General features: G+C 48.3%; 2 protein-coding genes across 3 annotated transcripts in view; one reads left to right on the forward strand and one right to left on the reverse strand.

The window, feature by feature from the left end:
* Window positions 1-22,075, forward strand: part of LOC113593324 (uncharacterized) — a 36,553-nt gene extending 14,478 nt beyond the window's left edge. The window contains exons 3-6 of one of the 2 annotated variants that reach the window (XM_053210973.1): window positions 2,450-2,693; window positions 15,436-17,232; window positions 18,066-19,179; window positions 19,489-22,075. In XM_053210973.1, the coding sequence (XP_053066948.1) occupies window positions 18,406-19,179; window positions 19,489-19,896 (1,182 nt within the window). In that variant the 5' untranslated portion in view covers window positions 2,450-2,693; window positions 15,436-17,232; window positions 18,066-18,405 and the 3' untranslated portion in view covers window positions 19,897-22,075. Of the gene's footprint in view, window positions 1-2,449; window positions 2,694-15,435; window positions 19,180-19,488 lie in introns of both variants that reach the window. The other variant, XM_053210974.1, reaches the window with a different exon arrangement.
* The window catches only part of LOC106972991 (zinc finger protein 677-like), a 433,591-nt gene that overhangs the window by 108,590 nt on the left and 302,432 nt on the right, over window positions 1-22,569 (reverse strand). The window lies entirely within an intron of this gene.

Here is a 22,569-nt window from a genome sequence, read left to right on the forward strand (position 1 = left end):
TCCTTATCCCTGGTCATAGTATTTGCTCTTTAATTAACTTTGATCTGATATAGTTACCCTATTTTTAATAGCATTTATGTTTATCTTTTGTCCATGATTTTACCTTGTGTCCTTTAATTTTTGAAGTGAATTTCTTGTGGGAAATATATTCAAAAGCCACTTGACAAGGGCACCTGGTTGGCTCACATGATTAGGTGTCAGGCTCTTGACTTCGGCTCAGGTCATGATCTCATGGTTCTTGAGATCGAGCCCCATGTTGGGATCTGCACCTACAGCACAGAGCCTGCTTGGGATTCTCTCTCTCCTTCTCTGTCTCAAAATAAATAAAACAAAAAAAATTTCAATGAAACGTGCAGTTTATCCTGAAAACTTAATCCAGGCCTATTTACAACAGGCTTGTTTCCTGCATCCCTCGTACCGGATTGATCTCTTCTATCAGTGAGACTGTATTTACGGGTTACAGGCATGTCTCTGTAATTTATTTCATCGTCTCTCCATGGCCACTCAAAGTCATGCACATTTTTCTGGATTTCCCTGAAGCAAAAATCTTTGATTTCGTGGCCTTTGTGCCCTTCCAACATCATTGCCTGGAATACTTCTCCTGTATTACTATACTCCTTTGGTTGTAATTTCTTGATCACGTGCGTAGGAGAAACATCTACAAAATAATAAAGAGCCAGAGGTATCCTCTTAATTACAGTTAGCAAACAATGTTATGTTCTCAACATATAACAATAAAAGTAATACATGTACTGAGCACAGTTATAAAACTTTTCCATGATCTTCAAAATTTTAGGAATACCTAAAGGAACAGGATTTTTTACTAAAGAGTGCTCATCTGTAATACAAATTAATCTCAGGATAGCCTGGTTTCAAACACCCAATGACAAAAACATTCACACTGTACAAAATTATGTTAGCTCTCAAAGAAAGGGTATTTTTCTTTCCTTTTAAATTCCAGTATAGTTAACATACAGTGTTCTGTTAGTTTCAGGGATACAATAAAGTGACTCGGCACTTGCACTCATCGCCCAGGGCTCATCAGGACACGTGTGCTCCTTCGTCTTCATCACCTCTTGAACCATGGTCCACCCACCTCCCCTCTGGTGCCATCAGTCTGTTCTCTATAGTTAAGAGTCTGTTTCTTGGGGTGCCTGGGTGGCTCGGTGGGTTAAGTGCCTGGCTTCAGCTCAGGTCATGATCTCATGGTTTGTGAGTTTGAGCCCTGCATCGGGCTCTGCACGGACAGGGTGGAGCCTTCCTGGGATTCTCCCTCCCTCTCTCTCTGCCCCACTGACTCTTCGTGCCATCACAGTATGAGGCTCCTATCACAGCCCCCCTTTCTTTAAGCTGGTTAATAGAACATTTGATAACCCATACATACTATGTTTTTGGCTTGGTACCCAGCCTGTCTCAGCCATTATCATCTTACCAAACTTTTTGTCTCACATATGTTTATCTTAAAAAGACAGTCTCAAACTTGGCTTCCAATAAATATAGCAAGGCCCTGGCAAGGGTCCAGTGGTCTCGCTGAATTAGCCCAAGCCATTTCTAACTGGAGACCTACAAGATTTGTTGGATGGTTCACTGCCTTCCTTATGTCATCGGGTGTCATCTTACCACAGCTTCTGTGGCAGCAGTCTCCCTGACAGAGTCTGTCCATACTGCTAGAGTAGTCAATCACATAAATACTAGTATCACCAAAGAAATGATTACTCAAACACAGATTGATAACAGTATCATGCAGAGACTGCACTTCACAGATGCAGCACTTGAATGGACAGGGGACCACCAACAGGCACTTGTCAATCGTCAAAATATACAATGTTGTATATTGTTGTTGAATAAGCGTAGAAATTTCCTGGGCTTGCACCAGTGGGTTAACAAGGCATAAAGAATTACAAAGCCATAGGATGCTCACACCCAAGTTTGGGTAAACAAGATTAGGCAAATAAGGATAGACTGGGGTGGGGGGGCAAAGGCCCCCAATATAAAGGTATATGAAGTAAACAAGATTAGGTATTCAGGGCAAAAGTGCCCCCCAATCTTGTACCATAGCAGAAAGCTGCTTTCACAGGAAGGAAGGACCAAATTAAGTAAACAGGTAAATAGGGCTGTAGACCAATGAGCTGAGGTGAAGCTGCCCAGAGAGGAGCTGATTAACAAAAGAAAAGGTGCTTTGTTAACCCTGAGGTTACTTGCTCTGTCTTATCCCTTAGGCTAGCTATGATAAACAGAGGTCCTGCCTCATGTTTGCTATAAACGCAACCAGGATTTTGTTTTGTATTAACCCAAACCCCTAGCCCCACATATCTTCAAGACCCCCTTTCCCTCATGCCCATGAGTTAATGTTCGTGTCTTTGTGCACATCCATTACCATGTGTATAAGCCTTCTGATCCTAATAAAGACGGAGCAAGGACCCTTATTCGGGGCTCTTGTCTTTTCCAGGACGTTAGCCACCTCTTGCTTTTAATCCTGCATCCACTGTCTTGCTGGTCAAGTGAGAACTTTAGACTTAGAGTCTACAACAGAGGGTGACCCCAACGTGATGGAAGGAAAGGGGACTACGGGCTGACGTGGACAAGGAGTCGACATGGCCAGGAGGTGGTGCAACACAAGGACTGCAGGATGCTGCGGAATGATCAAGGAGTTCCAAGAAAAAAAATGCACTGGGTACAGTCTCCCTGACGAGGTAAGGGATAAAGCAAAACTATGTTAGGATTTGCTGCCATGGAACTTTTTGAGAGATCTCCCATGGGGAACTCTCTAGCTCCCTCCCAGCTCCTGACTCCCTACAAAAGCGCTGTATTTGAATTCTTCAGTCACTAGGAGAGACAGCAGGGATGACTCTAAACTATAAGGCTCTCCTTAAATCATTGCTGACTGCCCAAAAAAATTGCCCTTGGTTCCCAGAACAAGGAACTTATGATCTTGTTGTGTGGGAACGAGTAGGGAAAACATTAAAGGCCAGGCATTCTGAAGGGGCTAATGTCCCCCCTGAGGTAATCTTCACCTGGTCCATCATCCGCACTGCCCTTCTCCCCTTGAGCTTGGATGGTGTATATGAAGAGGTAGAGTTATCTAAAAAGGAGGAAAAACCTCAGTTCCCCTATAATCAGGCTGTGCCTCTGGCATCTTTACAGCCAAAATTTACTCCCCCTCTCCCGAAAGGGTGAGACAGTATTGAGCCTAAAAAAAATCTCATCAACCTGATATCAGAGATCTCATAAGGACCTCTGATAAAGTCCTTACCCTAATGCAGAAGTGTCTTGAAGAAGCCCAGAAGGCCGTGAATTCCACCTGTTTCCCGTTTTTAGGCAAAATGGACAATATGTCCATGAAAGCCTGCCCTTCCAAATAGTAAAAATTACAGAAAGCAGTTCAACTATACGGCCTTCATAGCCCTTTTATGATCAGTATTTTGGAAACTGTGGCACTTATTCCATATGTGCCTGGGACTGGGGCTCTCTCATGAAAATCATCCTGACCCTGGCCCAATATGCTGTCGTTGCTCAGGACTTTCATGCTTGTGTCACTCGTGCTCTGCAGAACTTTGACACTGCTACTCCAGTGACTTTTGAACAATTGTCTGGCACAGGACAGTATGTCCAACCTGTTGTAGGTCGCGATCGCTTATGAACTCTGGACAGCAAAAACAGGATCAAAACAAGTTTATTACGGCCAGGCCAGACAGGGAAATACAACAGGTCCCAAAAGTCTGGCCCCGAACATGCTTTAGGGATGTCTTATAAAGGTTGTATCGACCAATTGGGTTGCAAAAGGGTGGCAGTTTGAGAGGGTGGGCACCAATCACACAATGTTGTAAGTTTTTAAAATATAAGGCAGGCACCAATCACACAGTCCTGAAGAATTTTAAAATATAACTTGTTGACTCCAGCCAGTTGAATGCTGAGTCATGTTGTTTACAATATTAGTCTTCTATCTAGTTCAAACAGGATGCGGTACCCGAGAATGGGGAAGGGTGATTACGCCAAGCAGGTTTACAGAAGCTCAAACAAGCAGTTAAGAGGAAGTTCTATTTCTCAGTAACTTGGCAAATGTGGTTTTAAGCAGAACTAATATCTCGGGAACAGAAACAGCACTTCTAGAAAAGCCCAAAAGAAACCCTGTTTCAGCATCTCATATTCTGGGGTCTGTCTAAGCTTACATAGGTCATAGTTTACTCCCGGGCTACAGGAGGCTAGCTATGTTTGCCCTTTACGTTCCCCACTTCTTCTGGTTTATACCCGATTCCTTGGTACTTAATTATCTTGGGCCATTAAAGGTATATATTGTCCTTGGAGTACTGTGAGTTTGATAGAGCTGAGTCTTTGGTTGATAAACTGTAGGAGTAATTTTACCAAGCAGGGTCCAATAAGGAGGACAAGGAGGACTAAGATTAACGGTCCAACTAGGGCACTAAGTAGCATGGTCAACCATGGTGACCATGAAAAGAGAGACTCATACCAATTTAGATTGGCTTGTCTTTGTTTTTCTCTTTCTTCTAATCTTTGTCTAACCTGTGCTAGGCTTTGGTATTGACATAAAAACAACATTGTTCTCCCAATGCCAGGCAGAGTCCTCCTTGTAGAAATAGGAGGTCTAAGCCTCTGCGGTTTTGAAGTACCACTTCTGTCAGGGAGTCCATAGATTCTGTTAATTTATCTGTATTTTTTCTAATTCTGAAATATCCTGATCAATCTGTTTACTAAGGACCTTGAAATTTTGGTCCCCTGTAATAAAGGCAGCAGTACTGACTCCTAGGGGTCCCGCAACTCCTAGCCCTACAAATAAGGGTACCAGGATGGTGGAGATGGGTTCTCTTGTAAATCTAGATTGTGGAAGGAAACCTAAACGTTCTCGGCCATGTTCTCCCGAAAAGTAAAGAACCTGGGGGAGTAGGTGGACTAAGGTACAAAAATCAGAGCGTTTTCCCACATGGTATAAATTTAGACATGGAGTTAACCCTGAAGAGCAAGCAAACCATGTCCCAGAGGGAGGTACCAGAAAGTAGAGAGTGTCTCCAAGATGGGGACTCTTGGGGATGGGAATAGTGTTATTACAATAACTTAGGTACCGAGATTGGTTAACTCGATAATTTCCCGCATAGGAACAAGTTCCCTGACCTTCTAAATCCCCTAAGGTAAGACTGGGGTGTTGTCCCCACAGACATTTATTTTGTAATTGATTGTGGCTTAAATTCTGAATCTGATTATCTGTTTCTCCTAGGAGTACGGATGCTCCTATCCCAATATAATAGGGGGGGGGGGGGTCTAGGATCTAGGCATAGCCAACAGTCTTGGGTGATGTTTGGGTTAGTAGAATTTAGAAACTTAAAGGTATAGTATAGGGTCTTAAAGGTATCCGTATCCTCATTGTGGGTCTCTTTAGGATTGTGGGTCTCTTTGATTGTTGGAGGAGTATCTGTTAGTGGGGTTGCCTTAGTAAAGTTAGTGATCTTCCAGAATCAGGAAGAGGGTTAATAATAGGATTTGGGTCCAATAGGGGCTCTTAGGGTGACCCGGATTTTAAATCTCTGTATAGTGATTTCAACACCAGGGTCACTACCAGTTACATACAGTCTGAGATGCCATGTCTTTCCTGAGTTCCATTGGGAGTCTAATCCATCTTTAATTTTTAGGGATATTAAATGTTGGGTTCTAGAATTAGAGACCGTAGTTATAGACGATATGAATGGATCTTTGTGAGTCTAGTCTGCAATTGTTTCACAGCCCCAAGAGGCACAATGGAATTGTCCATGGCCTTGACAATCTGGGGGTCCATCCGAGGGGCAAGCATAAAGATGTACCTTTTTAAGGTGTTGGCATTCTGGTCCCTTTGGATGGGGGCTGGCTCCAGTGAAGCCCATTTTGGCTCCAGTGGGTGAGAGTATGGGTTTTCCCCCTTGTTTGAAAAGTACAGTGTTGGTCCAGCTTAGGAATTGGCTACAAAGATAAAAAATAAGAGAGGGGGAGGCGTAAGAGGTGGAGTTGGCCAGAACCTGTCCGGTGGTAGTTTTACTAACAATCCATCTATATTGGATTGGGCATGATCAGAGAGAGCCTGTCTAGTTATAGAAATTATAAAAAGCATCCAATACTTATAAAACATCCCATCCATAACAGGAAGGTGAAAATGAATAGCCCTTTTTCGACGGCTGTCCAATCTGCAGGCACAACTGCAACTAATCCAGTGGTTAGAATTAGTATAAAGATGGCTAGGAGCAGTAAAGGCAGAAGCAGGCAAGGCATTTATCAAGTAGAAGGTCAGGAGATTTTAACTAGTCGAACCCTAAGAGGATTTCCTGTTTGCTGAAGTGTCCATTCTTGTGGAATGTGATCAGGATGGGCAGCCTTGGTCTGTGAGCAATGGATCCAATGACTTCATCCAGCCACTTTCACTTTCACTGCTGATGAGGTAGATAAGATGATGGGATAAGGCCCGGTCCAATGAGCTTCTAGGTTAGGCGAGGTGTGGCAGTGTGTCCAGACCCAATCTCCAGGTCCGATCTCTTGATGTGATGATTTAGTCTCATGGGGGGGGGGGGGAATCTTTACGGCTTTCTTTTATCACGTCATGGATAGCTGGCAGTGTATGTTGCAGAGCCTGACGGGATTTAAGAAGATGGCGGTTGGAAATCTTGGCCCAATGTTTGTCTCCCAATTTGGGGAGTAGTGAGGGTGGCCTCCCAAACAAGATCTCAAAAGGGATAATACCCTTTACATAGGGTGTACATTGCACTCTAAGAAGGGCAAAGGGAAGGAGGCCTACCCATTTTTTGCCAGTTTCTGTAATTAATTTAGTCAAGGTTTCTTTTGGAGTTCTATTCATTCTTTCTACCTGCCATGAGCTTTGGGTGTGGTAGGCACAATAATTTCCAATTTATTTGTAAGCATTTGGCTAACATTTTAGAGATCTGGGCTATGAAAGCCGGGCCATTATCTGACCCCAGACCAATAGGGATGCCAAATCGGGAAACCAATTCATTGAGTAATTTTTAGCCATTATCTGAGCTTACTCTGTTCTACTGGGGAAAGCCTCTACCCATCCGGAGAAGGTGTCCACTAGTACAAGGAGGTAATGATAGCCATAGAGTCCATGTTTTATCTCAGTGAAGTCCAGTTCCCATATTTCTCCAGGCATCTTCCCGCATAATCTCTGTCCTGAAAAATTAAACTTGGGAGATGGGTTAGTCTGAGCACAGGCTTTGCATCGGTCTACTAGGCTTTTTACGATTTTATTAAGGTTTGGAATAAAATAGTCCCTTTGGGCTAGTTCAGACAACTCTGTTGCCCCTAGATGTGCGGAGCTGTGGCCTTGCTGGAGCCAGGTCCGTCCTATAGCTTCTGGTATGAAGATGCATCCATCCTCGAGGTGATACCAATGCTGGTCATCTCTTTTTGCCCTCGAGGTTTTTATCAGGCGTAGCTCTTCTTTGGTATAAAACGGTTCCGTGGGGAGAAAGCGTGGAGGCAGCAGAGGCAAAATCTTAATTGGGAGTACACCGCCTTCAGCTGCAGCCTTTGCTGTCAGATCGGCGAAGACATTTCCCTTGGCTTGGGGTGAGTCTACTTTTTGGTGACCTTTGCAATGTATAATGGCCACCTTCTTTGGGAGCCATAAGGCTTCTAGCGGGGCCAAAGTTTCTTTTTTATTTTTGATTTCTTTTCCCCCAGATGTTAATAGTCCCCTTCCTTTATATAGAGCTCCATGAACATGGGTGGTGGCGAAGGCATACCTGCTATCAGTGAAAAAGTTCACCGTTTTTCCCTTTGCCCATCTGAGGGCCTGGGCTAGAGTTATCAGCTCTGCTCTTTGGGCAGAAGTGTCATGCTCAAGGGCTCGGGCCAGATAACCTGGTCCTGAGTCACTACAGCTGCACCTGCATATCTGACTCCATTTTTGACAAAACTGCTGCCATCAGTGAACAGCTCAAAGTCTGCCTTAGGCAGGGGCTGATCCCTTAAGTCTTCCCTTAGCCCCGAAAGGGTACTTACGGTTTCCAAGCAGTCATGGAGCGAGTCCCAAACTCACTATCAGGTAACAACGTGGCTGGGTTTAAGGCTTCTGTCTTTAAGGTGATTCGTGGAGGGTCTAGCAGTGACACCTGGTATTGGATGATTCCTACCTTGGAAATCCACCAGTCCGGCCGGGAGTGCAACAAGGAAGCCACCGCATGAGGCCCTATAATTTGGAGGTCTTGCCCAAGTGTCAACTTGGAGGCCTCCTTAACAAGCACAGCTGTCGTGGCAACTGCCCTAAAGCAGCTGGGCCATCCCGTACCGACTGAATCTTGTCGTTGGATAAATAGGCCATGGATCACTTCCAAGGGCCCAAAGTTTGAGTGAGGACTCCCTTTGCAATTCCCCGTACCTCACGTACAAACAATTGGAAAGGCTTGGTAATGTCTGGTAAGGCTAGGGCTGGGGCCTGGGTAAGTGCAGTCTTGATTTGTTCAAAAGCTTTATTTTCTTGTTCTCCCCAGACCAGCTCAGTTCCTCCCCCCCCCCCCCCACCCCGGCCCCAGTAGCAGAATACAGGGGTTTTGCCATTTCAGTGAAACCAGGTATCCAGAGGCGGCAATACACAGAGGCCCCTAGGAACCCCCTGATCTGCCTTTTAGTTTTAGGTTTAGGGATGTTTAGCATAGTTTGGATTCTTTCCGGCCCCAGCGATCACTTACCTTCACGCAGTTGGTAGCCCAAGTATATTACAGAGCCCAAGCAAATCTGCACCTTCTTTGCAGAGACTTTATATCCCAGGACGTCTAATTCTCTTAGCAGGTCCTCTGTAGACGTTTTGCAGCTCTCTAAGGAGTCAGCGGCTAGGAGCAAGTCATCTACATATTGTAACAGCATAACATCTGGGTGGCTCTCCTGGTAGGGGATCAAATCCCTTCCAAGAGCCTCATCAAAAGAGTAGGGGAGTTTTTAAACCCTTGGGGCAGTCGAGTCCAGGTTAACTGTCCGTTGTAGGTCCCATCTGGGTCTGTCCATTCAAAGGCAGAAATAGGCTGACTGAGCTTTGCAATCGGCAAAGCAAAGAATGCATCTTTTAAGTCCAGGACGGAGTAAAGGAGGTAATTTGGTGAGAGTTCACTCAGGAGAGTATAGAGGTTGGGGACTGTAGGATGAATTGTCTCAACCCTTTTTGTTAACTTCTCTGAGGTCTTGTACCGGACTATACTCTGAAGTCCCAGATTTTGGGACAGGAAGCAAGGGGAGTATTCCAGAGGGAATGGCATGGCACTAGGATCCCAGCTTCTTGCAAGCGGTTGATGTGTTTGGCAATTCCCTCCCTTGCTTGCTGGCTGATGGGATATTGCCTCACCTGGATTGGGGTGGCTGTGGCAGCTAGCTAGATCACTAGTGGCACTTGTTGAATGGCTAGCCCAGGGGGGTTAGTTTCAGCCCAAACTGTAGGAATTGTCTCTTTCCATTTTTCTATTAATGGAGATGCTTTCTGCTCTGGTTTTTCTAGGAGTAGATATTCCTCTGATATCGGACAGGTAACTAAAATGGCAGGTGGCAGTAGGTTTAAATCTATAGTATCCTTGGTAAAGGAAATTTGGGCCTTAAGCTTGTGCAGTAGATCTCTCCCCAGAAGGGAAAATGGGCAATCAGGTATAAGCACAAAAGAATAACAGTTCTTGAGCTAGGTCAGTGATTCGGGCAAGGGTCTGTGGGTAGCCTTGTGTCTGTCCTGTGATTCCCTGTATGTATACTTTTTCTTTAATCACAGGTCCTAAGGGTTCTTTAAGAATGGAATACATAGCCCCAGTGTCAACCAGGAATCTGGTTTCTTTCCTTTCTATGTTGAGGGTAACCACAGGCTCCCGGGCGTCCAGGGAAAGAGGGGAGCTGTGGTGACGTCATTGTTCCTGGGCAACCAGGATGGGTGGTTATGAGGTTTTGGCTTTTTCTTGGGGCATTCGTTCTTTCAGTGTCCCTCTTCCTTGCAATAAGCACAGTGATTTTTTCCTAAAGTTGAGCGGGGTCTCTTTTGGTGGGTTTGAGGCTTCCCCAATCCTTTAGAGTGGTTGGGGGGCTTCCCCCCCCCCCTCCCATGCTGCCATGAATACCTTCCCTATTTCCTTCCCCTGCATAATGGCTGGGCTGTCTCTACTCTGGAAAACTCGCTGAGCTATTTCTACCAGTTCAGAGATTACCTTTCCTTCAAATCCCTCTAATTTCTGAAGCTTTTTATGGATGTCTGGGGCCAACTGAGAAACGAAAGTCCTATTAATGGTTTTCGGTTCTCTATTGCTTCGGGGTCAATAGGAGAATATAAGCGGTAAGCCTGGTAAAGCCTTTCTAGGAAGGCTGCAGGTGACTCATTCGGTCCTTGGACCATGTCCTGAATCTTTGTCAGATTGGTGGGTTTTTGTGCCGCTGCACGAAGCCTTTGTAACAGAATCTGGCGATACTGGAGTAGATACTCCCCACCGTTATCCATGTTAGGGTCCCACTGGGGTGGCGCGGCAGGGAAAACGTGCTCAATTCTGTGAAGTTCTGTGGTAGGCCTTCCATCTGGGCCAAGGACTGCTCTCGTTGCTTCCCGGAGCACTCGGGCCCTTTCCTTGGAAGTCAGTAAGACCTGCAAGAGTTGGTGACAGTCTTCCCAAGTAGGTAAGTGAATGGTGAAAATAGAGCTCAATAGGTCAATTAGGCCCTGGGGGTTTTCAGAGAAAGGGGGATTTGGGGTCTTCCAATTATAAAGATCAGTGGTAGAAAAAGGGGTATAGACTAGAGTAGACCTAGATTGATGCCATTCTGGGACAGGAATTTGAGCAGTCTGCCTGAGGGGGAGAATGGGGGCTGGGGGTTTGGGTGATTGGGGTCCAGTCCCGTATGATGTCCCTTCTCTGGTGTGTGGAGGGCTAGCCATTTCCTCTTGGGCACTGGTAGCAGTGGGAGGATGGCCGTTGCTCCCCGGGAACGAAGCCCCTACCTTCTGGGTTTTCCTGCAATACAGGGTAGAGCCTCTTCGACGGTTGTGCAACAGGCAGAAGGGCTTTAGAGGGGGTCGGGGATGTAGGGGCAGAAGGGGGACTAGCAGGGAGTTCCTTTTGGTCTTTACAATCTTTTAACCAGGACGGGTGTGTGTGGGGGGCGGTCTTCTAGGAGATCTCCCAGGTGAGGGCATATGGCTCCTGGTCAGGGTGAACATCCTGACCGATCCTGCGGACAGCATAAGCAAGGTTAAGGTTATAGGAGCCCTCCAGGGGCCAGTCAACCTCAGGGAATGTCGGCCAGTCCAGTTGGCAGTATGTTCGCAGCCAGGCTGGCTTCAGGTCGAAGCTATAGTTCTTCCCTCTTTTTCTGAAACCAGAAAAATTATTGAGCATACATTGGAGTGGGGTGCAAGGCTCAGAAGAAGGAGATTGACCCACTACGAGGTTAAACGGTGGGTCATAACAAATAAATAATACAGACAGCGCTAGAAACAAGAAAAAGGAAATGAGAAAAAAGTGATGTTGGGGTGATCAGCCCCACCGAAAAAACCAGAACCAGCAGGTGACCCAAGAATCGTCAAAATGAATATAAACCAGAAGAAGATACCAGATCCAGGTGGCAACTTTAGGAACATCTCCTCCAAGTACCAGCTAGGGGAAGTTAAGCTGCGTCCAGCCTTCCCTTCTAGCAACAGAGCTGGCCAGAAACAGAAACCAAAAAGGGGAATTGAGTGCAGTTCCTAACCTACCTGGAAAGCTGGGGCGAGGAACGTCTCTCGGGAGCTCGGCCCTGGCAATTCCATCCAGATGTCGAAGAAACAAAATACCCGAGTTCCAAAAAAAGGAGGTCTCGGTGGGACCTCCAAATGTTGTAGGTCGCGATCACTTATGAACTCCAGACAGCAAAAACAGGATCAAAACAAGTTTATTACTGCCGGGCCAGACGGGGAAACACAACAGGTCCCGAACGTCTGGCCCCGAACAAGCTTTGGGGATGTCTTATAAAGGCTGTATTGACCAATCGGGTTGTGAAGGGTGGCAGTTGGAAATGGCAGGCACCAATTACACAATGTTGTAGGTTTTTAAAATATAAGGCGGGGCACCAATCACACAGTCCTGAAGAATTTTAAAATAAATATAACTTGTTGACTCTAGCCAGTTGAATGCTGAGTCATGTTGCTTACAATATTAGTCTTCTATCTAGTTCGAACAGGATGCAGTGCCTGAGAATGGGGAAGTTAGCCCAGCAGGTTTACAGAAGCTCAAACAAGCAATTAAGAGGAAGTTCTATTTCTCAGTAACTCGGCAATGAAAGGGCGGGCCTACGCCGGCCGACTCCATCTTGTTCTGTGTCCTTCACCTTGACCACACCTCCTCCCCTTGAGTAACCCCCCCTCACCTGCCTAACAGGACTCGGACCCTTCCCCAGGACCCTTCCCCAGCCAATCGGCTGAGGCCATAGCCATTACCTCACCAACTGCCCCCAGGCCCCAATAAAACCTTTGTCCTTTTGAAACTCGCTCTCTTTCCCTGGTATCTCACCGCTGCGTCTGCGTCGGTGCAGGTAAGGGATTGAGCTCGAGCTAGCTCGAATAAAGGCTCTTTGCTTTTGCATCAGACTCGGCTCCCTAGTGGTCTTTGGGGATCACGAATTCTGGGCATAACAGCAAATGTGGTTTTAAGCAGAATATCTCGGGAACAGAAACAGCACTTCTAGGAAAGCCCAAAAGAAACCCTGTTTCAACATCTTATATTCTGGGATCCTTCTAAGCTTACATAGGTCATAGTTTACTCCCAGGCTACAGGAGGCTAGCTATGTTTGCCCTTTACACAACCAAGGCAGCAAACTCAAAGTGCGACATGTTTTTCATAAAATCCCCCTTTCAGGAAAATCATCAGGGTCCTTTACTAATTTCTGACAAGAGGCCACTGAAAACTATATGGATTTTATCAAGCGCCTCCAAAAGGCTATTCAGAGACAGCCTGATAATATGGAAGCAGCCAAAACAATACTTCTTTCCCTGGCTATTGAAAATGTTAATGAGGATTGCAAAAGAGTTCTTAAGCATATCAAACCCAATGCAAATAACCCCAGAGCCACTATCAGTGAATATGTTAAGACCTGTCAAAACGTGGGAACAGAACCCCACAAAACAAAGCTATTTGCCTTGGCCTTTAAACAATCTGACCCAACCCGTTTTGGCTGTGGAAAAGCAGGACACTTAAAAAAGGATTGTCCCTTTACAAACACTCCCCCAAACTCCCACTTGCCACGCTTGCCAGGATTGTACCTCGATGCAAGAAAGGGAATCATTGGGTAAATAACTGTAGGCGTAAATTTGATAAAGACGGCCATCCCCTCAGTTTGGGAAACTCCCCAATGGGTGCCCCCCTCCATATCCAGGACAACAAAGGGAGGGGACGGCTCCTTTCTGTCCACAAGGAAAGTCACCCTCCCCAACCCAAGGCCCAGGCTACTCAAAATCCGTGGGATCCCTATGTGCCACCACCCGCAGAAGCGCAGGGTTAGATTTAGAATCCCAGGAGATCATCACACTTAATCAGCTTGGACACGTATACCTCATTCGTTCTGGTATATTTGGCCCACTTCCCAAAGGCTATGTTGGTCTTCTTGAAAGATCTAGCACAATCCAGACTCATTGACTCAATGGAATATTCAGCTAGTGCTAGATAGAGTAGTGCTAGGACTAGGACTTCTAGTCCTTCCAGGGGTGATAGTGATTTCACAGGGGAAATTAAAATGATGGCACAGGCCTCTAAGTTAATAACCATCAACAAAGGACAGCAATTGGCTCAACTCCTTATCCTTCCTTATTGGGTCCCCAGAGCTGTGAACAAACCTAGAAAAGAGGGCAGGTTTGGGAGCACAAACTTGAAAGAGCGGACCTAGGCTGGCGGCTCCATTTTGTTCTGTGTCCTCCATCTTGAGTGACTATGTCCCCGACATGGCCCCCTTTTCCGGGAAAACCGCAGAAAGAAATTCCCGCTCACCCATTCAAACTTCCTGTTCAAACCACACCCGGCAACCTGCGCAACAAGACTCTGATCCTTCCCCAGCCAATCGGCTAAGACCATGACCATCACCCCACCAGCTGCCCCTGGACCCCTATAAAACCTTTGTGCTTTTGAAACTCGCTCTCTCCCCCTCTGGCATCTCACCGCTGCATCGGTGCAGGTAGGAGATTGAGCTTGAGCTAGCTCGAATAAAGTCACCTTGCTTTTGCATCGGACTTGGCTCCCTGGTGGTCTTTGGGGATCGCGAATTCTGGGCATAACATTTGGGGGCTCGTCCAGGATCCCCAAGACCCCCGAGGAACCCCCAACCCGGAGAGCCTGACTGGCCACGGTTAGTGTCTGTCTGTTCCCTGTCTCTTCTGTGTGAGCTCATTTCTGAAATTCTGGTAGTGCCTGGTGCAGTCTAGGTGGATGCACTGGAGGACCATGGGCCCGGAGTTTCCGAAGATGTTCCGATCCTCCCTTCTGGAGGGACGTGGATTCCCCTCAAAGGTCTGAGACGAGGCGGGTCACTCCCACCGGTTGGCATGAGGCTGTTGTCTAGCTTTCGGTTTTGCTTCCATGGAGTTGGAAGACTGTTTCTAGGGGCCCTCTGTTTGTCTGTTTCTGTGTTTCTCTGTTTTGTTCTGTGGACTTACTGGACGGACATTATGGGACAGACTCAGACTACTCCTCTAAGTATTATGATTGATCACTTGAAGGATGTCAAGGGAAGAGCTAACAACTTCAGTGTGGAAGTCCGAAAGGGTCGGTGGCAGGTTTTTTGTTCTAGCGAGTGGCCAGCTTTCAATGTCGGATGGCCACCAGAGGGGACCTTCGACCTCCCTACCATCCACCGAGTCAGGAGTATCATCTCTCAGCCTAAGACAGGCCATCCTGATCAGCTTCCTTACATTATCACTTGGCAGGTCCTTGTAGAAGACCCACCCTCTTAGCTTAAGCCCTTCCTAGCCCCACAGCCTCCGGAGCCAAAACCCATTCTTGCTTTGCAGGGGACAGAGAAGAAGAAAAAGAAAAGTCTTACCCAGCCTTCAGCACCCCTCTACCCTGTCCTACAAGGGCAGGCTGAAGAAGAATTAATTTTTCCTCCCCCGTATAACCCCTCCCCCCCAGGTATAACCCCCCTAGGATGCCGGAAGAACACCATCCTCCCCCTCTGGGGGAGGCAGACACTGTTCCGAGAGCGGGAGGTGGAAATGCTCCAGTGGGAAGCCCACCCTTTACCAGACAAAGGGCTCAGAGGGAGCAATCCGCCTCTGCCACCGACTCCACTGTTCTGCCCCTGCGAGCCACCGGACCCCCAGATGTGGAGGGGAATCAGCCCCATCACTATTGGCCTCTTGCCACTAGTGACCTCTACAATTGGAAAACTCAGAATCCTAAGTTTTCTGAGGAACTGGCAGGGCTTATTGATTTATTAGACTCTGTTCTCTTTACCCATCAGCCCACGTGGGACGATTGCCAGCAGCTTTGGCAGGTCCTGTTCATGACTGAGTAAAGAGAGAATCCTCAATGAGGCCTGAAAACTAGTTCCAGGCGCAGACGGGAATCCCACCACCAACCAGGCTCAGATAGATGCCTCCTTCCCCTTAACTCAGCCCAAGTGGGATTTCAACATGGCAGAAGGTAAGGAGAGGCTCCGGGTCTACTGCCAGACTCTAATCGGGGGGGGTCTCTGAATGGCTGCTAGAAAGCCAACCAATTTGGCCAAGGTAGGAAATGTACAACAGGAAAAAGATGAATCTCTGGCTGCCTTTTTAGAACGGATCATGGAGGCATTCCGTACTTATACCCCCATGGATCCAGAGGCTCCGGAAAGCAAGGCAGCTGTTATCATAGCCTTTGTAAACCAATCAGCCATAGACATTAGAAAAAATTAGAGAAAAAAGACTAGGAGAAAAAACTCTGCAGGACTTACTAGTAGTAGCTGAAAAGGTATATAATAACCGGGGGCCTCCTGAGGATAAGCAGGCTCGCGCCATGGCGGCTGCCAGCAGTAAGCAGACTCGAGACCTGGCCAGAATACTACTAGCTACTACTGCTGACTCCCCCGAGGAATGAGACCACCGTCTCCAGCAGCTGGCGGATGACGCAAGAAGAGGTAAAGGAACCACCAAGGGGAGGAAGCAGAGGCTGCAGAAAGATCAGTGTGCATACTGCAAGGAGATAGGGCATTCAGCCTGAGATTGTCCGAAAAAGGCCGGTGGGAAGGGAAACAAGACTGATCGAGTAAAAGTCTTAGAGCTAGATGAACTGAATGATTAGGGGAGTTGGGGTTCAGACCCTCTCCCCGAACCCAGGGTAACTCAAAGTGGAGGGGACCCCTGTTGACTTCCTTGTCGACACCGGAGCACAACATTCAGTCCTCCGCACCCCACAAGGAAAACTAGCCAGCAAGAAGTCCTGGGTACAAGGGGCAACTGGTATGAGCCAGTATTCGTGGACTACCTGCAGAACGGTAGATTTGGGGACAGGTAGGGTATCCCACTCCTTTATGGTAATACCGGAATGCCCCTACCTGCTGTTAGGGCAAGACTTACTGACCAAGATTGGAGCTCAGATAACTTTCAGACAAGGGGGGCCTCAGGTCACTGATGACAAGGGCCACCCCATCAGGTCCTGACCATGAAACTAGAGGATGAATACCGCCTCCACCAGGAGGCACTCCTGAGAGAGGATAATATAGACAGGTGGCTACAAGAATTCCCCTCGGTTTGGGCAGAGACGGGGGGCGTAGGACTAGTCGCTCACAGGACCCTGGTCCTGGTAGAGCTCAAACCAGGAGAAGGTCCGGTAAGGATCAAACAATACCCCATGTCTCAGGAGGTCTGGAAGGGGATCCAGCCACACATCCGGAGACTACAAAGCCTAGGGGTACTAGTTCCTTGCCAATCTGCTTGGAACACCCCCCTACTGCCTGTCAAAAAGCCTCACACAAATGACTATCAACCGGTACAAGATCTCTGGGAAGTAAAGAAGAGGGTCACGGACATAAACCCAACTGATCCCAACCCATATACTCTCTTGAGCTCCTTGGTGCCCTCCAGGGTCTGGTATACTGTGCTAGATTTAAAGGACGCCTTCTTCAGTCTGCCGCTGGCACCATAAAGCCAACCCTTGTTCGCTTTCGAGTGGCATGATCCAGAGGAGGGCTACAGCGGGCAACTCACCTGGACACGGCTGCCTCAGGTGTTCAAAAATTCGCCCACCATCTTCTACAAGGCACTACACGAGGACCTGGGTGAGTACAGAAAGGAGCACCCTGGCCTCACCCTCCTACAGTATGTAGATGATATCCTGATTGCTGCCGACACAGCCAAGGACTGGGAGCGAGGGACCCAGGACCTGCTGGCTACACTGGGGGCCTTAGGGTACTGGGCATCCGCGAAAAAGGCTCAGATATGCAGGGAGAGGGTAAGTTACCTGGGATACATCCTGGAGGGTGGACAGCGGCGGTTATCAGATGCCAGAAAAGAAACTGTCCTGAAGATCCCTATTCCCACCTCCCAAAGGGAAGTAAGGGAATTCCTAGGATCGGCCGGCTACTGCTGCCTCTGGATTCCGGGTTTTGCTGAGATCACCAGGCCCCTATACGAAGCTACCAAAGAGGGGAAAACATTTAAATGGACTGAAAAAGAAGAAATTGCCTTTAATCAGTTAAAAAAGGCCCTCCTAGGTGCCCCAGCCCTGGGCCTACCAGACATTATGAAGTCCTTCCACCTCTTTGTAGATGAACACAAGGGAATAGCAAAAGGGGTTCTAACTCGAGCCTTAGGCCCCTGGAACTGCCTGGTGGCTTACCTGTCCAAGAAGCTAGACCCAGTGGCTGCCGGCTGGCTGCCATACCTAAGAATTATTGTGGCAACAGCACTCCTAGTCAAGGACACAAACTGACCCTAGGACGGGAGATCTGGATCACGACCCCACACGCCATTGAAGGGGTCCTGAAACAGCCTCCTGATAGATGGATGAGCAACACACCATTACAGAGCCTCCTACTCAACCCTCCACGGGTGTGGTTCCACCCTAGTGCAGCCCTCAATCCTGCAACCCTGCTGCCCGACCCTGACCTAGGTGCTCCACTACATGACTGTGCGGGGATCCTGGAGCAAGCACATGGATTCCGGACGGACCTGACCGACCGGCCCCTCCCCGATGCCGAGGCTACTTGGTTCACTGATGGCAGCAGCTTCATGTGGGACGGACACAGGTATGCGGGTGCAGCGGTGGTCACCGAAACAGACACCGTATGGGCGGAGGCTCTACCCTCTGGAACGTCAGCCCAGCGAGCAGAGCTCATCGCCCTCACCAAGGCACTGAAGCTGGGAGCTGGAAAACGGCTTAACATCTACACAGCCATTATGCATTTGCCACGGCTCATATTCATGGGGCAATTTATCAGGAGAGGGGGTTAATGATGGCAGAAGGACGGACTATAAAAAATAAGCAGGAGATACTTGACCTGCTTACGGCCTTATGGCTTCCTGCCAAGCTGGCCATTATCCACTACCAAGGGCACCAGAAAACGGATAACGTGGTAGCTAGAGGTAATCGAAAGGCTGACCAGGCAGCCAAGGCAGTAGCCCTTACATCAGTTCCCACCATGACCATACAACTACCGGACCCGGGACACCCAGTTTTACCAGACCAGCCCAAATACTCCCAGGAGGATTTACAGTGGATCAAGAAACTCCCCATGGCCCAGAAAATAAAGGGATGGTGGTATACACCTAACAAGAAGCTCGTGCTGCCAGACCGGCTTGGAGTCTCAGTATTAGAGCACATGCATCGGTCTACTCACATGGGGGCCAGAAAATTAAAAGACTTAATCCGACATGCCGGAATTAAGATTCACCAACAGGACACCAAAATAGAGCAAGTTGTATCTGCCTGCAAGACCTGCCAACTCACCAATGCGAGAGCCACATCAAATAAAAAAGGAACCAGGCTCAGAGGCACCAGACCGGGAGCCCAATGTGAGGTTGACTTCACTGAAGTTAAACCAGGAAAGTATGGTTATAAATATCTTTTCGTATTTACAGACACCTTCTCTGGCTGGGTGGAGGCATACCCAACCAAGCATGAAACGGCTCAGACGGTGGCTAAGAAGCTACTAGAAGACATCTTACCCAGGTATGGTTTTCCTGCCATGGTAGGATCAGACAATGGACCAGCTTTTATCTCTCAGGTAACACAGGCAGTAGCCAAGGCGGTGGGGGCAAACTGGAAATTACATTGTGCTTATAGGCCCCAGAGCTCAGGACAGGTAGAAGAATGAATAGAAGCCTAAAAGAGACCCTTACCAAATTAACCATGGAGACTGGCGGGGACTGGGTGACTCTCCTACCGTACGCCCTTTACCGGGTTAGGAACACTCCTTACACCCTGGGTTTTGCTCCCTATGAGATCATGTTTGGCAGGCCACCCCCTATTATTCCCAACCTTTGAGCTGAACTTGCTGAGTTTAAAGATCAAGAACTTTTTCTTTCCTTGAGAGGGCTCCAGAAGGTGCACGAGGACATTTGGCCGCACCTCTGTGCCATCTATGAGGCCGGCCCAACCCCGACACATCACCAGTACAGGCCGGAAGACTGGGTCTACGTCAAGAGGCACCGCCGAGAGACCCTCGAGCCTGCTGGAAGGGACCCTACAACGTGGCGCTGACAATCCCCACCACTCTCAAAGTAGACGGCAGCGCGACCGGGGTCCATCACACCCACGTTCAGCCAGTGGACCCCTCCTCGATCTGGAAGGACTTCATCACACAATGGGCCATCAATCGGGACCAACACAACCCGCTCAAGCTACAGCGCATTCAACCCACCTGATATTGGTAACTCTGTTAACTCTGCTTGTCATTGCTCATGCTGCCAGGAGACCCCACACCCCCCAAAACATTACCTAGCAGATCATAGACACCAACTCAGGGACAATACTTAATCAGACATCCCAGACCCACCCTAGAGACACATGGTTCCCGGAATTACGAGTAGACTTAGAAAGCCTGTTTCCCCCTTATACCGGCCACCCCAGGGTTGATACCACAGGGTTCAGGCGATAAGACTTTCACTTCTATGTCTGTCCTGGTGGAAAAGACCGTGGGGACACTTGCGGGGATGCGGCAGACTACTTCTGCGCCTCTTGGTCATGTGTCACCACTGGACACATCTGGTGGACCCCACCACGCACCGGAGATCTCATCGTGGTAATGCGGCCTGGTGGCCCCCGACCACCGTATGTCTTGGGCCATGGTAATCCTGTGTCAATATCTTTCACAGAACAAGGAAAAAAGGCAACAGGGAGGGAAGCTGGAAAAACCTGGGGGTCAGGCTTTATGACAAGGTCAGACTTGGGACTCGAGATAAAGGAACGTTATTTACCCTCCGAATGCAAGGAACCCCCCCTTGCCCAGCAGTCCCTCACAGGGGTAGGACCCAACCAAGTACTAGTCCCCCGACCTGCCCCCGCCAGGGGGCAAGGCCCAGAAACACCCAGCCTCCGGCTATACGGCCCTCCACATCCCCTGTCCCTACCGGAGCGTCACCCACATCTTCTGCCCCGGGTCACAACTTATTCTCTGATACAGACTCCCTATGGAGCTCGGTTGTCAGAGCATACCAGGTACTAAACACTTCTAGGCCCAACCTGACCACGTCCTGTTGGCTCTGTCTAGATGTGTGGCCCCCATATGACGAAGGTATTGCCATTAAAGGCAATTATACAACAGCCTCCAACTCTAAGTCCTGCAGATGGCAGCAGACTACTGCAAGACTAACCCTCCAGGCAATAACAGGACAGGGCACTTGCATAGGCCACGTGCCCCCCGGGCAGTCACATCTCTGTAGTGAAACCCTAACAGTCCCCAGGGAGACAGTGTATCTACTTCCCCCCAAAAATGCATGGTGGACCTGTTCCAGAGGCCTCGCTCCCTGCGTCCACTCCCAAGTCCTTAACTCCTCGAAGGAAGGCTTCTGAATACTCGTGCAGTTGATCCTCAAGCTAGTGTACCATTTGGGGGGGAAAAATACTTAACAGGTTAGGCTCTACTAACCCCCGAAGTAAAAGAGAGCCTATTAGAACCCTAACTCTGGCTGTGCTCTTGGGACTGGGATTAGCGGGGGGAAGGAACTGGAATATCCTCACTGGTCATCCAGGACAAAAACTCCGGAACCCTAAGGGCAGCCATTGACTTAGACATAGAAAGAATTGAGAAATCAATTTCTCATTTACAGGAGTCCCTTAATTCCTTATCAGAAGTAGTACTCCAAAACAGAAGGGGATTAGACTTATTATTCATGCAACAAGGAGGACTATGTGCAGCCCTAGGGGAAGAATGTTGCTTCTATGTTGATCACTCGGGGGTCGTAAAAGAATCTATGGCCCTCATAAGAGAAGGGCTGCAAAAACAAAAGTTAGAGAACAATCTCAGTCCTGGTACGAGTCTTTGTTCAACTGGTCTCCCTGGTTAACTACCCTCATCTCGGCCCTTGCCAGATCCCTCGCCATCCTGCTCCTACTAGTAACCCTCGGACCCTGTATCATCAACAGGCTGGTCCAGTTTGTCAGGGACCTCGTGGGGGCCATCCAACTAATGGTCCTCCATGCTCAGTACAAGCCCCTAGTAACAGAAGAAGACAAAATAGAAATGCAGCCCGTCCCATGATTGGGTCCGTAAGCTACATGACAAGGGGGGAATGAAAGACCGGACTTAGGCCGGCGGACTCCATTTTGTTCTGTGTCCTCCATCTTGAGTGACAATGTCCGACATGGCCCCCTTTTCCAGGAAAACTGCAGAAATTCCCTCTCACCTGCTAAAACCCCCTCCCCTTGAGTAACTTCCCGCTTACCCGTTCAAACTTCCCATTCAAACCACACCCGGCAACCTGCGCAACAGGACTCTGATCCTTCCTCAGCCAATTGGCTAAGGCCACGACCATCACCCCACCAACTGCCCCTAGACCCCTATAAAACCTTTGTGCTTTTGAAACTCGCTCTCTCTCTCCGGCATCTCACCGCTGCATCGGTGCAGGTAGGAGATTGAACTTGAGCTAGCTAGAATAAAGGCTCCTTGCTTTTGCATCGGACTCGGCTCCCTGGTGGTCTTTGGGGATCGCAAATTCTGGGCGTGAATTCTGGGCGCGTGAGTTTGGGAGCACAAACTCACCTTTAGAATAAAACTGACTCGCCAACATTTCTCAAGACAAACCTCTCTTGCAAATAAAGGTCAGAGAGAAACTTCTCTTAGCATTGATTGATACAGGGGCTGATGTAACTGTTATGGACTTCTCACTGGGCTACTGCCCCTACAGCACCCTAGTTGGAGTTGGAGGCACTCAGGCTTCCTGACAGTCTCACCTTATGCAAATGTTTAGGGCCTGATGATCAAATAGCCTACATACAGCCCTATGTGATGAATATCCCTATCAATTTACGGGGAAGAGACTTGTTGAGTGAATGGAATATTCAGCTTAAAACAAGTTTTTTCCTAGCCACTGCCCAAATTTAGCCCCTTCCATTAAAATGGGAAACTAACCCGTATGGGTTGAGCAGTGGCCAATAAAAGGGGACCGATTGATTC

This window comes from Acinonyx jubatus, chromosome E2 (genome assembly GCF_027475565.1).
Source record: "Acinonyx jubatus isolate Ajub_Pintada_27869175 chromosome E2, VMU_Ajub_asm_v1.0, whole genome shotgun sequence".
Taxonomy (NCBI): domain Eukaryota; kingdom Metazoa; phylum Chordata; class Mammalia; order Carnivora; family Felidae; genus Acinonyx; species Acinonyx jubatus.